At 45.8% G+C, this 13369-nt stretch overlaps 2 protein-coding genes across 3 annotated transcripts; both read left to right on the top strand.

Moving 5' to 3' along the window:
* The first annotated feature begins 859 nt into the window (after nt 1-859).
* LOC119796144 (gastrula zinc finger protein XlCGF8.2DB-like) lies at nt 860-3566 on the top strand. The gene is made up of 3 exons (XM_038304562.1): nt 860-896; nt 999-1080; nt 2484-3566. The coding sequence occupies exons 2-3, from the start codon at nt 1017-1019 to the stop codon at nt 3527-3529; spliced, it is 1110 nt and encodes a 369-aa protein (XP_038160490.1). The 5' UTR covers nt 860-896; nt 999-1016; the 3' UTR covers nt 3530-3566.
* Nucleotides 3567-3578: 12 nt separating this feature from the next.
* Nucleotides 3579-11020, top strand: LOC119796145 (zinc finger protein 239-like). Of its 2 annotated transcripts, none has more exons than XM_038304564.1 (5): nt 3579-3727; nt 4777-5015; nt 5124-5210; nt 7107-7242; nt 10372-11020. In XM_038304564.1, the coding sequence occupies exons 2-5, from the start codon at nt 4968-4970 to the stop codon at nt 10962-10964; spliced, it is 864 nt and encodes a 287-aa protein (XP_038160492.1). In that variant the 5' UTR covers nt 3579-3727; nt 4777-4967; the 3' UTR covers nt 10965-11020. The 2 variants fall into 2 exon arrangements, with proteins under 2 accessions (XP_038160492.1, XP_038160491.1); XM_038304563.1 differs by having other exon boundaries at nt 10369-11020.
* Nucleotides 11021-13369: the final 2349 nt, after the last annotated feature.

Genomic DNA, 13369 nt, shown 5'->3' with positions numbered 1-13369 from the left:
TGCGGGTCTTTTTTCCCCGCGGTGTGTGTTTTTTTTGGGGTGGGGGGCTGATAAGCATCTCCCTGAAATTAGTTTTTGGAACTTGGGATGTCTGGGAACATACGGAACAATCAGATCTCTGATATCAGATGGAGCTTGGCCTTTTAAGGAGGATTTTAAATTCTATTCTGGAGTTAGAGCTGCTGCTCTTCTACAGGGTTCATTCTACTGTTGTTGTAGTACCAACCTCCAGCCAGTGGTGGCAGCACTGAGCACATATGGTTTCAGTAACTACTTCCTTTCTTACTGTTTTCTTTTTTTCGTTCTGACTTCTTTCTTCTCTGCTATCGTTAAAGGAAAATATCCAAGTTGAACCCGGGAAATCTCCAAACACTTTTTAATCTAACAGATTATATCCTTTAATGAAACCGACTGGAGCTGCGGCGGTGGAAACCATCCGAACTGCTTCTGTTAGCTTTAGCTAGCTGCTCGGTCCGGTTCCGACTTGATTTTAGAAGCTAAATACAGACACTTGTAGATCTTTTAAGCGTAGAATCGGTCTGTTTTCTATCATTGTGTATCATGTTGGATTTTAGCTGAACCTTGATACAAGAGAAATCATGTTTTATTCGTTATTTGGTGGTGTTAAAGAGACATCCGTTACTGCTCTCTGATTGGCTGAAACGATACCGCTCTTTATTCTCTGATTGGCTGAAATCTGTTGCCAGATGTTTTGAATCATTGTTGATTTGGTGAAATTTAAATCCCAGATGAACAATTGAGAAACCTGAAACTTGCTTTACTCCATATCAGTTGGTGGCGGTAATGCACATTTCACAAGTTTGCCAACCGCCATAAAATCTCATAAGAAGAAGAAGAAGAGAAACCTGAAAACAGACCAAACCGCAGCCAGAAAGGTAAAATATCAGAAAATAACATTTATCAATATTTAGTCTGAATATTTGCTGTTTATTGTTCAATCAGTGAATTTAAAATCAGCTCCATTTGTTTTTGTCCAGAGGCCTTGATGAGAGAAGATGAACGGAGTGAAGGTGGAAGATCAGGAAGATGGAGAAGAAATTCAGCAGCTTCCTGAGGAAGGTCAGAGCTGTTTGCCCCACAGGAAGTTCACGAGTTTCAGCTTCTATGCTCAGACATCTGTGGTTGCTTCTATAGAGAATAGATCTAGAGAAAAGGACAGAGGGATCATTACGATACTAAACTTTTCAACTCGATACTGATACTAGGGAAAATATTCGATACTCGATACCATTTTCGATACCACAAGGATAAAAACAAAGACTCATTAATAAATAAAATACAATAAATAAATACAATAAAGGTTGTATGCTGTGCACAATATTAAGCAAGCTTGATAAAAAAAATGTATGAAATGAAGTGTCCCTTCCCTGGCTATGCTTTGCACACATAGTATTGACGCTAACCAAACCGGTTAAGAAACAAAAATAATTCTCAGCAGCTGCACCTCTTACAAAACAAAAGTGTGAAACTGAAAAGTGCGTAGAATTATTCAATCCCACAGTTTTCAGAAAGTGCATTTTCCTCTATTCTGCACTTTAGATGAATAACTGCTTAGGTTCCACTGGTGGTGGCACTGTATCGATACTTTTAAAAACAAGTATTGTATCCGGATACAACGTTTCAGTATCAATACTTTTTTGAGTATCGATACTTTTGACAACCCCAGAGGGCCCCACCATGGGGGAGAAGTGAGAACTCTGTGCACATTCATGAGTAAAAGCCTTCATATCCAGATTTATTATTATCATTTTTTTAGGTAGATGTTGTCGTTGGTTCAGTTAATATTTAAAGTTACTCCGTGAACCAACTCTTGGTCGCAGAAGGATTTCTAGAAGAGACCGAGAGGGTGTAGACGTTGGTGAGCAAACAATCATTACGCTCCACTCCAAAAAAGTTAAAAACAATCCTCTGGACATTGTTTCAAAGTTTGATGACGTTTCTCTTCCATCCAGGAAGATTTTTCAATCCAAATGTCAGAAATAGCGTTTAGTTCCAGGTTTTATCCAGCAGCCCAACAAAGCCTGGTTTTAGTCTAGAAAACATGCAAATAAAAACGGATGAACGGGTCCCCCCCTTTGGAATGGGGGTCGTTTGGCTTCTTTGTTAGCCTGCAATGCCCCATACCTGTCTATGTCTCTGAAAGGGGGGTCGTTAGAGGGAATAGTTGGCCTGGCTGAACAGGTGAGGTCTTCTGTTCTCCTGTAAAGGGGTTGGAGCTGCGATGATAGCGGGAAGGAATCAACTCTATCGCTGCTTTGAAGGTTTTTGAAAGCTGGAATCTGGTTGACCTTTAGACCTTTACCTTTTCATTAATATCTTCAAAGCGAAAGCAGAACTGGTTGACCTTTGATGACCTCTACAAACTATTATCAATATCATTAAATTGATTTGAGGAAGGTGGGGGAGCAACTTCACTCAGGTTTGTTCTCTAACTCTGAATGTTTTTGTCCCCCCCCCCCCAGGCTCAGCGACGGCTCCAGATCCACCTAAGCCCAAACGGCGCCACGTCTGCTCGATCTGCGGTCGGGATTTTGCGGGTCCGTCCCGCCTGGCGGACCACGTAGCCACGCATTACGGCTACAAACCCCACAGCTGCTCCATCTGCGGCAAACGCTTCACCAAGAAAGTCAACGTCCTGGTCCACCAGCGGGTTCACACCGGGGAGAAACCGTACACCTGCCCCGACTGCGGCGTCAGCTACGCCCAGAGGTCCTGCCTACGGAGGCACCTCCTCATCCACTCCCCCGAGAAGCCGTTTACCTGCTCCCTGTGTGGGCGGGGCTTCGTGCAGCGGCGGTACCTGGTCCAGCACGAGCGGACTCACACCGGCGAGAAGCCGTTCTCCTGCCCGCTGTGTCCCAAACGCTTTGCCTCGCGGAGCGGCCTCTCCGACCACCAGAAGACCCACGAGGAGCAGAAGCAGCACGCCTGCTCACTCTGCGGGAAAACCTTCTACTCCGCTTCGTCTTTCAGGGATCATGTCAGGAACCACACAGGACGCAAGCTCCACCCCTGCTCGCTGTGCGGGAGGAGCTTCAACCGGCCGAGCCTCCTCAACAAGCACCTGCAGAAGCACGCAGATGGGAGCCTGGACAAGGTGAGGCTCCCTGCAGGTTCTGCCTGGTCGGCGCCGACGCTGAGGCGGCTGCTTTCTCTGACTCCGCAGGAAGAAGCTGCTCTCCGCTGCCTCCCGTGTCAGGAGGACTTCTCCTCCATCAAAGAGGCCAAAGAGCACGAGCGGCACCGCCACGCCTCCACCCGCTTCGCCTGCGACGTCTGCGGTCGCTCCTTCAGCCGGTCGACCCGACTGAAGGACCACATGAGGTCCCACACCGGAGAGCGGCCGTTCCAGTGCGGCGTCTGCGGGAGCCGCTTCATGGTGCTGAGGGCTCTGAGGAAACACCAGGAGATCCACAGCAGGCCGGACCGACCCGCCGACGCCGGTCCGGGAGACGGCCCGGAGCAGCCGGCAGAACAACAGGTGATTCACAGGGTCGGTACCGATTAGTCATCAGAATCGGGTCAGAAGATGTTCTGTTAGACGGCTCGGTTCCTCAGATGGGCGATCGGGTCGGAACATCTGGGCCATGTCTTGATCCAAACGGGCTGGTTCTGGTTTAGAGCTGAAGCTTGTTTCTGTTCCAGATACCAGACGAGCTGCCGAAGGTCCGTTCCCATGGAGACGAGACGCCGCCTTCGCAGAACGGTGAGAAAGCCAGAACTGTCCTGTTTGGTTGATGTATTGTTTCTGTAGGAGGCGGAGCCTCTACAGTAGCTCCATACTTTCTACTCTCTGTTCGCTTTTTTTTTTTTTTGTTTCAGCTCTTTTGTACCTTTTTTTTTTTTTCTGTTTTTTCCAACCGTGGGACGATTTTTATCTTTTTATTGAACACCAGCTGCTGCAGACGGGCTAGCGGTGGCCCCGGCCGCCGCGATCCTCTCAACTTCTGAATATTTTTTTTTTAAATTACTTACTGAAACACTAAATGTTCCATATAGTGAAGCTTGAAGTATAATGTTCTCACCTTAAAATGATCTTAAAACGTACTTTTATTGAAAACGGTTCATGCTGGGACAGCTGTCAGTCTGGAGAACAGAAAAGTCTGCTCTGATGCATGCTGGGTAAAGAGGGAGGGGCCAGAATAACATCTGGGGACTTTGTCCGTTCTTGTGAATTGAAATGTATAAAATCTAAATCTGCAAAATCTCTTATTTTCAACAACAAAAAATACTTAAATTATGCAAAATATCAATACAAAAATAAAACCCCTATCAGATTTATAGCCCCCCCCCCCCACTCTGCAGAGATAGTAGAATCTGTCCTTAAATTCCAGCCAAACCCATTTATACAATAACAGATAAAAACCTTTAGATAAATCAAACATTACCGCCACATATCTGACTCTATAACCATTAAAACAACTATTATCATTAATCTCAGACGGAACTATTCACTTACTGGATTATATTAAACTGAACTTCCAATATTCACCACTGTTCGGCGCCATTTCCCTTTTTCCTCGGAGCACGGAGCAGCCGGGTTGATTGTACTCGCAATGAATCCTGGGATATCCCAGGTAACAGAGGATACAGCGGACCCGTCCGTTAAAAGGAGGACGCGTTTGTCGGCTGCGTAACCAGGAGTCTTAGAATCCAAACCTTCGAAACTGGCCTTCAGAGGATGCAGCCGCTGGATTTGAATTCAGCCTAAGACTCCTCATCCTCCTCATCCTCACTGTGTTCTTTGCTCTGCAGACCAGAGCCCCACCAGAACCGAGGGCGTCCCGGACCCGTCCACATCAGAGGATCGCCCGAAGGTCCAGGAGGTGGCGGAGGGCGGACCCGGTTCACCGCGCTCGCTGACCTCCGGCAACCAGAGGAAGAGGAAGCACTGCTGTATCATCTGCTCCAGGAGCTTCCTGAAGCCCTGCCTGCTGCGGGAGCACATGGGGGTCCACATCCGGGAGGGCTGGCTCCCCGACCCGGCAGACAAGGTGAACCAGAACCTCCAGCTCCATCTTTAAGGTTTTCTTTGACGTCAGATGTTGGTTCGGTCCAACCGGATCAGGTTCTGAGGGGAACGTCTCTGGTTTTTGTTTCAGGAGTTCTGGTTCCATATGAGGACTGGAGGTCAGAAGAGGAAGGAGACCGAAAAGAAGGAGGAAGAGGGAGACGGTTTGGCCAATCAGGTGAGAAACCTGTACTTCTGAACGGGATCTGGTCTGGGCTCTACGGTTTTTACCTCCCAGTTTGAGTTCTGGAGATCTGTAGCCCACTTCCTGTCAGTCCACTTTCAAAATAAAAGCATGAGGATGAACTAAGCAGGTTGGTTAAAACCAGCAGCAGTGCTAAAAGGTTCTAAACCATCAGGGTTTAGACCATCAGACATAGAAAAAGAAGCATAGATACAAAAGGCAACTGTCAACCAGCTCCACAGGCGGCCCCGTCCAGGAAACACACAGCCAGGCAGACGAGCTCCGAGCCAGCTCCCATGTCAGAGGATGAAGAGAGCACATCCAGTTAGTCACAGTCAGAGAAACAGGACTACACTGGAAAACAGGCCAAGCTCCAACATCTAGAAACAAAGGTGTTGATGGCAGCAGCACAGCTGATATTTCTCTCCAGGATGGAGTCACAGCCAAACAGGAACAGACCAGATGAAGCTACTATGAGAAAAAGCAGAGAGAGCAGAACGTTAGAGATTGAACTAACAGATTCTGCAGAGTGGGAGAATAGAGATAGAATGAAGCAGAATGATGAAAAAGGGGTCCCTAAGGATCTCCATCAGGCTTGTTTACTTGTTTAATTTATTATTTCTGATGAACCATAACTTAATTAAAGGGGTTAAATAAGCAAATACTAGGGGTGTAAATCACATCCATCATGGCGACTCGATTCAGTATCGATTTCCTGACCCAACGATTCGTTTATTTCCGATACTCAGGAATACACCACGATATGATTCGATTAATTGGTTCTATTTTTTTTACACCTTACAGGCTAGACAATGTTTCAAATTTGAAATAAATCAATGAAAGCTGTAATATTGTTATGCATTTTATTTGAGAAACAACAGCAAATAACAGAAGTAGAAAAGTTTTACTCCACCTATTCCTATAAAAACCTCATTCACTGAAATATAATAATCCCCCTGCGTTATAGATTCTGAAAGGCCTTGCATCAGAAATACTGCATAAAATCAGTGCAATCAGTTCAATGCAATACCTCGGCTCCAGATGCCCCGCCCCCTCCACAGACGCTCCGCTGCTCCTCTCCCAAATTGTAGCTGAACGCTAACAGGAGGCCGGCTTGGTTTGTTTTTATGAAATTGCAGAAAACAACTCGTGAAGTTTGACCCGCCAGAAGAGCGAGGTGCGCATAACGCTGGGACCCTTTTTCCACCTGGATCTCCGCTCTTTTTGGCCCTCATGTCCCTCCGTCGTCGGACTAAACTCGCCCCCACTTCCTCGCCGCCTCGGCCGTATCTAGACCCACAGCGTGTAGCACAGACCACGCTTCAATATTGAGCATAATTTAAAAATGTCTGCGTCAAGCTCACTGCAACAAACTGCTGTAAGAGTATAACCAGGAAGCGCGGTAGGAGGGCAAAATAGGTCTAGCGCCACCGCAGTACGGGAGGGAGAATTACGCCCAGGAGCAAATGGATAAAAATAGACCGGAAGAAAAAAAAACATGAATCGATTTTCTTGCGGACGTATCAATGCATCGATACAAGACGATTATTATTTACACCCCTAGCAAATACTGTATCCTTTTCACAATGTCAATTTTTTTTTGTTATTGAGAAAAGCACAACCGTATTAAAAAAACCAACCCGTATTCTAAGAGTGCTTTGGTTCAAATTAGTGTTACTTCAGAGCCCCAAAAATAGGCTAAAAACTCCGGTCATCCATCCCAGGTTCTGGGTTCTGATGAGGATCTTCTGGTTTTTAAAGTTTTCCTGACAGCGAGTGTTTCGGGTTACTGAAGGAAGTTCTACGCTTTGACCCGGAACCACTCGCTAGCAGGCACTAAGGGTTCTGGCCCGATTGGAGTTGATCGATGTGTTTCCTCTGCCCCCCCAGCGCCCCCCCACCTCTCAAGAAGGACCTGCTGCTGGTAACCATGGCGACCAGGGAGGAAACGGATGCGAGGGAGAGGATGTCAGCGGTTTGATCAACTCCGACGGGGAGGAGGAGCGTTTGGAGCCGGAGCGCTCCGGTACTGCTTTGGTTCCGGCTCGGTCCGGTCTTCGTTCCGACCCGTTTCCCTGCCTCTGGTCCAGATCCGACTAAATGGAGGTCTTTAACTTTCCTCCGACCCACCAGGCAGGACAGGGGCAAGGAACCGAGGGAACGAGGACTGGATCGGACCTCGGGTCTCTGAAAGCAGATCTTTATCTTTCAGATGTTTTGAGTCTAGATCAGTTTCACTTTTCACAAAAACACACATGTGAATCATGCATGCATAGAACAAGATTCGCCAAAGTATTTCTGCTCCATTAACAATTATAAATTCAATTACAAAGTACCAGCGGTTTGTAAACTTTGCAACCAATCAGAGTTCCACTGTATGACCAATCAGAAGAAAGACTAACCCCCAGATTCCACATCCTTCACTCCAGCTTACGGCCAGAGGAGCGAAACATGCAGACATTAAAGCTTAATTTAATGTGACATAATTTAATCTGACAATCAGCATCTATCTCACACGTTTCTGACCAAACATCATTTTTTTTCGTGGTGAGTCTTTAATAGTAATTATGCCGCCCATTCAAAACACAGATGGTTTCTTTATTGATGCACTTCAACAACTAGTTTAGCAACAAGCAAACATCGACCACCGTAGAAATACAGAGAATAAAATCAAAACAATGACTTAAATTGAAAATAAAGCTTTAAAATTCTATTCTACTGATCGCTTTGGCCGCTGGCAGCTCTGAATGGGAGGGAGATCACTTAATAGAAGCATCCTGCCTTTTCACCAACAACTGTAACGGTTTCAGGTATATCAAGGGAAAAAAAGGAAGTGGAAACAAAATTGTCAAACAAAACGAGACTGACCTCTGGTGGTCAAACTAGGTGCAGCAGGAATAATCATCCAACATCGGTTTGTTCTCTACCTCCAAACTCGCCGTCTCTTCATCCAGTCCGCCGGAGATAAAACGTTCCTTTTAAAGTTTTATGATGCGCTCTTGGAAGTTTTTGTGACTTGGTTTGATTAAACGTTTAAGCCTCTTGGTAAAAAAAATGATTTAAATCTGCTTCCTGGTTGTTGGAAGTAATAGTTTGCATCCAATCATTTAATTAAACGCTCTTAGTTTTTGCGAATATAGAAGAATTATGCTCTAATTAGTAGTTAATTCTATTCAGTTTATTTCTATTTCTCCAATTCACATCATGTCATCTCAGGTCACTTTCCAGTTCACCAGATCATCCAGTCAGATTGATTCAAAGTTTTCTATCCAAGGAAAACCAGCTGATTGCATCGACTCATTGACTCTTCAGCAATCCCTCACACTAAGCATGCTTGTAGCGACAGTGGAGAGGAAAAACTCCCTTTGAACAGGAAGAAACCTTTGGCTTTCATGTCAGAGGATGAAGAGAACACATCCAGTTAGTCACAGTCAGAGAAACAGGACTACACTGGAAAACAGGCCAAGCTCCAACATCTAGAAACAAAGGTGTTGATGGCAGCAGCACAGCTGATATTTCTCTCCAGGATGGAGTCACAGCCAAACAGGAACAGACCAGATGAAGCTACTATGAGAAAAAGCAGAGAGAGCAGAACGTTAGAGATTGAACTAACAGATTCTGCAGAGTGGGAGAATAGAGATAGAATGAAGCAGAATGATGAAAAAGGGGTCCCTATGTCCTCCAGCAGTCTAAAAGTTAGCGATCTCTCGTTACTATATTTTAATATGACAAACCGAATCTTCTCTCCATTCTTTTTCCTGTTTGGTGTGATTGCAATCACGGATGTGGACCTGGCCGGACCGGAGCTAAAAATAGCTCAGCTCCGTATTTTGACTGACGGACGGAGAAAACGTAGATGGACGGTGACGTGTGGAGGAGGAGCGGTGGATGTGGAACAGCTTTCATTGGTTAACATGACTGCACAGGTGCTGTCATCCCACATGGATTACTTTCTTGTGATTGGCTTATACAAGAGAGCTCTGTGATTGGTTTCAACTGTAATGAAACGTCAGGAGAGTCTCAAAAATCCACACATGCAGTGAAGTTTAAAGTCGCAGGGAAGCGGCCGTTCCAACCGTTGCATTTCCGAATTCTCCAGAGTGGTGGCCGACTTTACACGAGTGAATAAAGTGAATGTGATTGGTCGATTATCAAGGGGGTGGGATTGTTGTGGCGGAAGGTTCGCAAGCATGTTTGGTTGTGGCTGGTTTGTGGGAAGCATCCTGCTAACCAGTTAGCATCTTAGTGCTAGCAGGTTCCCAATGGGAAATTCCATTGGGACCAAGTAGCACTAAATTGGTGACTTAGAAACGACGCTGTCAAGGAACGCTATGGACAGAGGAAACATGCAAGAGGAGGAGAGTTTAGTGTCGGAGGTCGTGGATGAGTCTCCTCCGTCATCCATTTTTTATTTAGAGGAGGAAAGCGGGGGACGAAGATGTTGTGGAAGAGGACGCCAGGGCGGCAGAAGCTTGGTTTGGTGTAGAAGGCTTCTAGCCGTACATGTTTGAGCCCTTGCCTCGCAACGCTGCCAGTTCTGGTAGCTCTACGCCTGCCGAAGACACAGACGTCCATCCCCGTGAACACTGGGACGCAACTCAATGGGAAAGGAAAGGATTCTGGTTTCAACCGTTGCGTATATTAGCTGCGACACATGAATCAAGATGCTATGACCGAAAACATTTGATTGACAGATGACCGTTGATATATTATTGGCCGAATTTAGGTGTTCAGGCTGACGTAGAACTAACTGGCCTGCAGAAGATAACGGAGAAAAATGGGACAATATTGTCTAATAAACAGGACATTTATATACTTGTTTAAGCCAGAATGATTTGAGATTTATATATGATTTACGTACGACTTTAAAGGCCACAGTTACTCTGTAATTTAATTTATAATTGTTTAAGGACTAGAAATACTTTGGCGGTGAATCTTGTTCTGTTTATTTATGGATCTTGTGTGTTTGCATCAATCGGTGTGTAGATTATTTTTTGTGCTTATATGAATCACGTGTATTTGTGAAATTTGAGGCAGATCTAGCTCCGTATTTTCCTGCTTCGTCACGCCGCGCTCAAAGCGGAACCGGTCTGAGTGCGGCGTATCGGAGCCGAGGTCCGACGATCAGCTCACCAAGCCTCCATGTTCCCAGCAGGTCCAGAGAGCCGCTCCGACCCGCCGGCCGCCGGCAAAACCAAGCACTGCTGCCCGGTGTGTGGCCGCAACTGCTTCAAGGCCTCGGCGCTGCAGAAACACCTGCGGATCCACTCCGGCGAGCGGCCCTTCCAGTGTCCCGTCTGCAACAAGAGCTTCATCCAGCAGGTCCACATGACGGAGCACCAAAGGATCCACACCGGGGAGAAGCCCTTCACCTGCAGCGTCTGCGGCAGGAGCTTCACCTTCTCCAGCGCCATGCGCCGCCACCAGCGCGTGCACACCGACGCCCGGCCCTTCCAGTGCCCCGACTGCCCCAAGGCCTTCAAGCAGCTCTGCGCCCTGAAGAGCCACCGGCTGACCCACACGGGCGTCCGCTACCAGTGCCCGCTGTGCAGCAAGAGCTTCAGCCGCGCCCTGGAGCTCACCTACCACATCGACGTGCACTCCGACGCCCATCCCTACTTCTGCAGCATCTGCAAGAAGAACCTGGGCGGAGCCAAGATGTACCGCAAACACATGAGGTGGCACGAATCGGACAAGCTGCAGACGGAGCCCGCCGCAGCGCCGGCGGGGCTGGAGGAGGCCGTCTGAGGACCAGCGAAGAAGGATCGGTTCAGAGACGCTTCGGTCATGTTCACGTTGGCTGTCAGGCCTTCTACAGGAGCTCAGAGGGGACAAAACCAGCAGATTTCCAGTTTTTAGATCATGATCAGACTCCTGTTCGCGTGACGTTTGAGGACAACTTTCAAGCTCAGAAAAACCAAACAAATAAATATTCAACAAAAATAAAAACGTATTTAAAGGAATTTTCAGCTGCAGATGATTAGATCATCACGGCGCCTCAGTTCCTGCAGCCAATCAAATGTGTCCGTCTTCTTCCACATGTGAAGGAGGGGTCTGATGTGGCCCGCCGTTTCCCATGATTCATTGCTGCTCCAAGCGAATCGGTCCAGCTCAGTCAGCAGTGGTGGATGACGGTGGCAAAAACTGACGCTTTAATTTGGAGACCTGGAAGTTTTCTGAGTTTATGGAGAGAAATTTGGTTCGACATTTTTGGAAAGCAAGATAAACTGATTATGAGTCATTTATAATGTGACCCATTAATAATCGCAAGATTAATTTAACTGATTTTTTATTTTTTTGTTAAAGATTATTCATATTTTTTTATTTCTGTTCCAGAAAAGTCGAGCTAATTTCTTTAAAACGGGATTTGAAATTAATACGATTTTTAAAAGTCAAGTTTCCAAAGAAATTTTAAAAATAATTAAAAGTAAATTAAAAACATCTTTGGGAAAAACTAAAATTTGGAAGGAAAAAAATGAAAGATATTACCGATAGATGTTGGATTTCAGAGGTTGTGGATCCAAACAGCTCCGCCCTTCCTAGGCTTTCACCGCCGGAACACTCTGTTGCCTAGCAACAGTGACAGTTGACTCCTCTGATCTCTATTTATTCCCTGGATTGCTGATCGCCCGCTGGTGGTACGGGGTTAAAGTGAAGCCACCGGCCGCCATATTGGTACTCCCTAGTTAGACCGGTATCCATGTAAACAATCGATGCGCTGCAGCATCGAACAACCATGATGTTCTCATTTTCAGGGACTGAAGACTTTAAAAATAAAGATAAATTCATCACTTTGACACAAACTGTCTGTTTCATAGCATCAGTAGATTAACTTTAACTTATAATAAATAAATCGGCCAATCACATTACAGATTCATGAAGTCAATGAAGTCTATAAATCATGTAATATAACATATTAGGAGATGAGATAAAAGTGCTAAATTGATGATGTACATGAAATATACATGGATTTATTATTTTTTAGGGCAATTACATATAATGTCTGGTAATTTTTCATTATATATATGTATATAGGGGTCAGAGAGACATAACCGCTTCAGTCAGTGACGTTACGCTACATGATTGGGTGAAAGCTGCCACATGACGTAAAACATCGTGGTTACCCAGACAGCGATAATTATATAATGATTAGCGTGTCTAATGATGAAGTTTTACCTGATTGATTAAAAAACTGAAAAAAATTCTGTTTTAGGTGAATAAAGTAACTTTTAAGGGCAATTTATGCTTCTGACGCACCGCCTCTGCAACCATCAAATCTGTCTGTGCAAAAAAAAAAAAAAGTCCTGATGGTTGAAAACACGCTCAGATCTCAAGCGGAAGTGTGCAGATAGAAAGTATTTCTTTCCGGCGGTCTGCGTGCTACAACGGACGACTACGACGAATGGTTCATCCGTCTTTTTGCCAACTCCATTAACAGAACCTGTTCCTCTACAATGTCCAGCAACTCTAGATCCATCTCCGCGCCATTGTTGTTTTTGAAGATAACATTCTCCCGCCGGCGTACAAAGTTCTCGTGACCATCCACCGTAGTTCTCACGAGTTCTCGAATAGGCTCCCCCTTGTGCTTTGGTGGGAAACTGCTGTGCGTCCCTAGATATTCCAGACCGACGGTGCAGAAGCAAACCAGCAAAACTGGTTCGCGACCAGACCCCAGCGACATTTGATGTGTGCGGCTGCACAAGTCTAATCTGCCCTTTAGATCGCGATATAAAGGGGGAGAGCCGGGTAGCGCTGTGGCTAGCTGTGCTCAGTAGCTAACAGGTTAGCCTCTTTTAGCTCGGTCAGTTAGCCATATTAAGCTGCAATCATTTTAACTTCATGTCAACAACAACCATTAATTAAAGTAGAATAACTTATTTTTCTAAAATCTCTATGAAAGTTACTTTTTAAGATGCTTCTTTTTTCCCCCTTAAGGCTGATTTATGCTCAGGAATCAGGTCGTCTGCGTGCGTCGTAGTAAACGCAGATATGCCCCGCCCCCTCCGCAGACACTCTGCTGCACCTCTCCAAAGTTGTAGGTGAGCGCAGACAGGAGGCCTCTGATTGGTCAAATCTCCATCCGCTCTACTCCATGCGTATTTCTTGTTTGGTTCCATACCGGCTTGCTTTGTTTGTCTGACCGCCATTGTGGA

The sequence above is a fragment of the Cyprinodon tularosa genome, unplaced genomic scaffold (genome assembly GCF_016077235.1).
Source record: "Cyprinodon tularosa strain WSP-4 unplaced genomic scaffold, ASM1607723v1 ctg538, whole genome shotgun sequence".
Lineage (NCBI taxonomy): Eukaryota > Metazoa > Chordata > Actinopteri > Cyprinodontiformes > Cyprinodontidae > Cyprinodon > Cyprinodon tularosa.
Note: the sequence above shows the minus strand (reverse complement) of the source record. Positions and strands in the feature narration are given on the sequence as shown.

Bases quoted from the DNA above. Each gene is read 5' to 3' on its own strand.
- LOC119796144 (XM_038304562.1), top strand. From the start codon at position 1,017: ATGAACGGAGTGAAGGTGGAAGATCAGGAAGATGGAGAAGAAATTCAG. The intron at 1,081-2,483 runs GTCAGAGCTGTT...CCCCCCCCCCAG, and splicing joins TCAGCAGCTTCCTGAGGAAG to GCTCAGCGACGGCTCCAGAT.
- LOC119796145 (XM_038304563.1), top strand. From the start codon at position 4,968: ATGGGGGTCCACATCCGGGAGGGCTGGCTCCCCGACCCGGCAGACAAG. The intron at 5,016-5,123 runs GTGAACCAGAAC...TTTTTGTTTCAG, and splicing joins TCCCCGACCCGGCAGACAAG to GAGTTCTGGTTCCATATGAG. The intron at 7,243-10,368 runs GTACTGCTTTGG...CCATGTTCCCAG, and splicing joins TTTGGAGCCGGAGCGCTCCG to CAGGTCCAGAGAGCCGCTCC.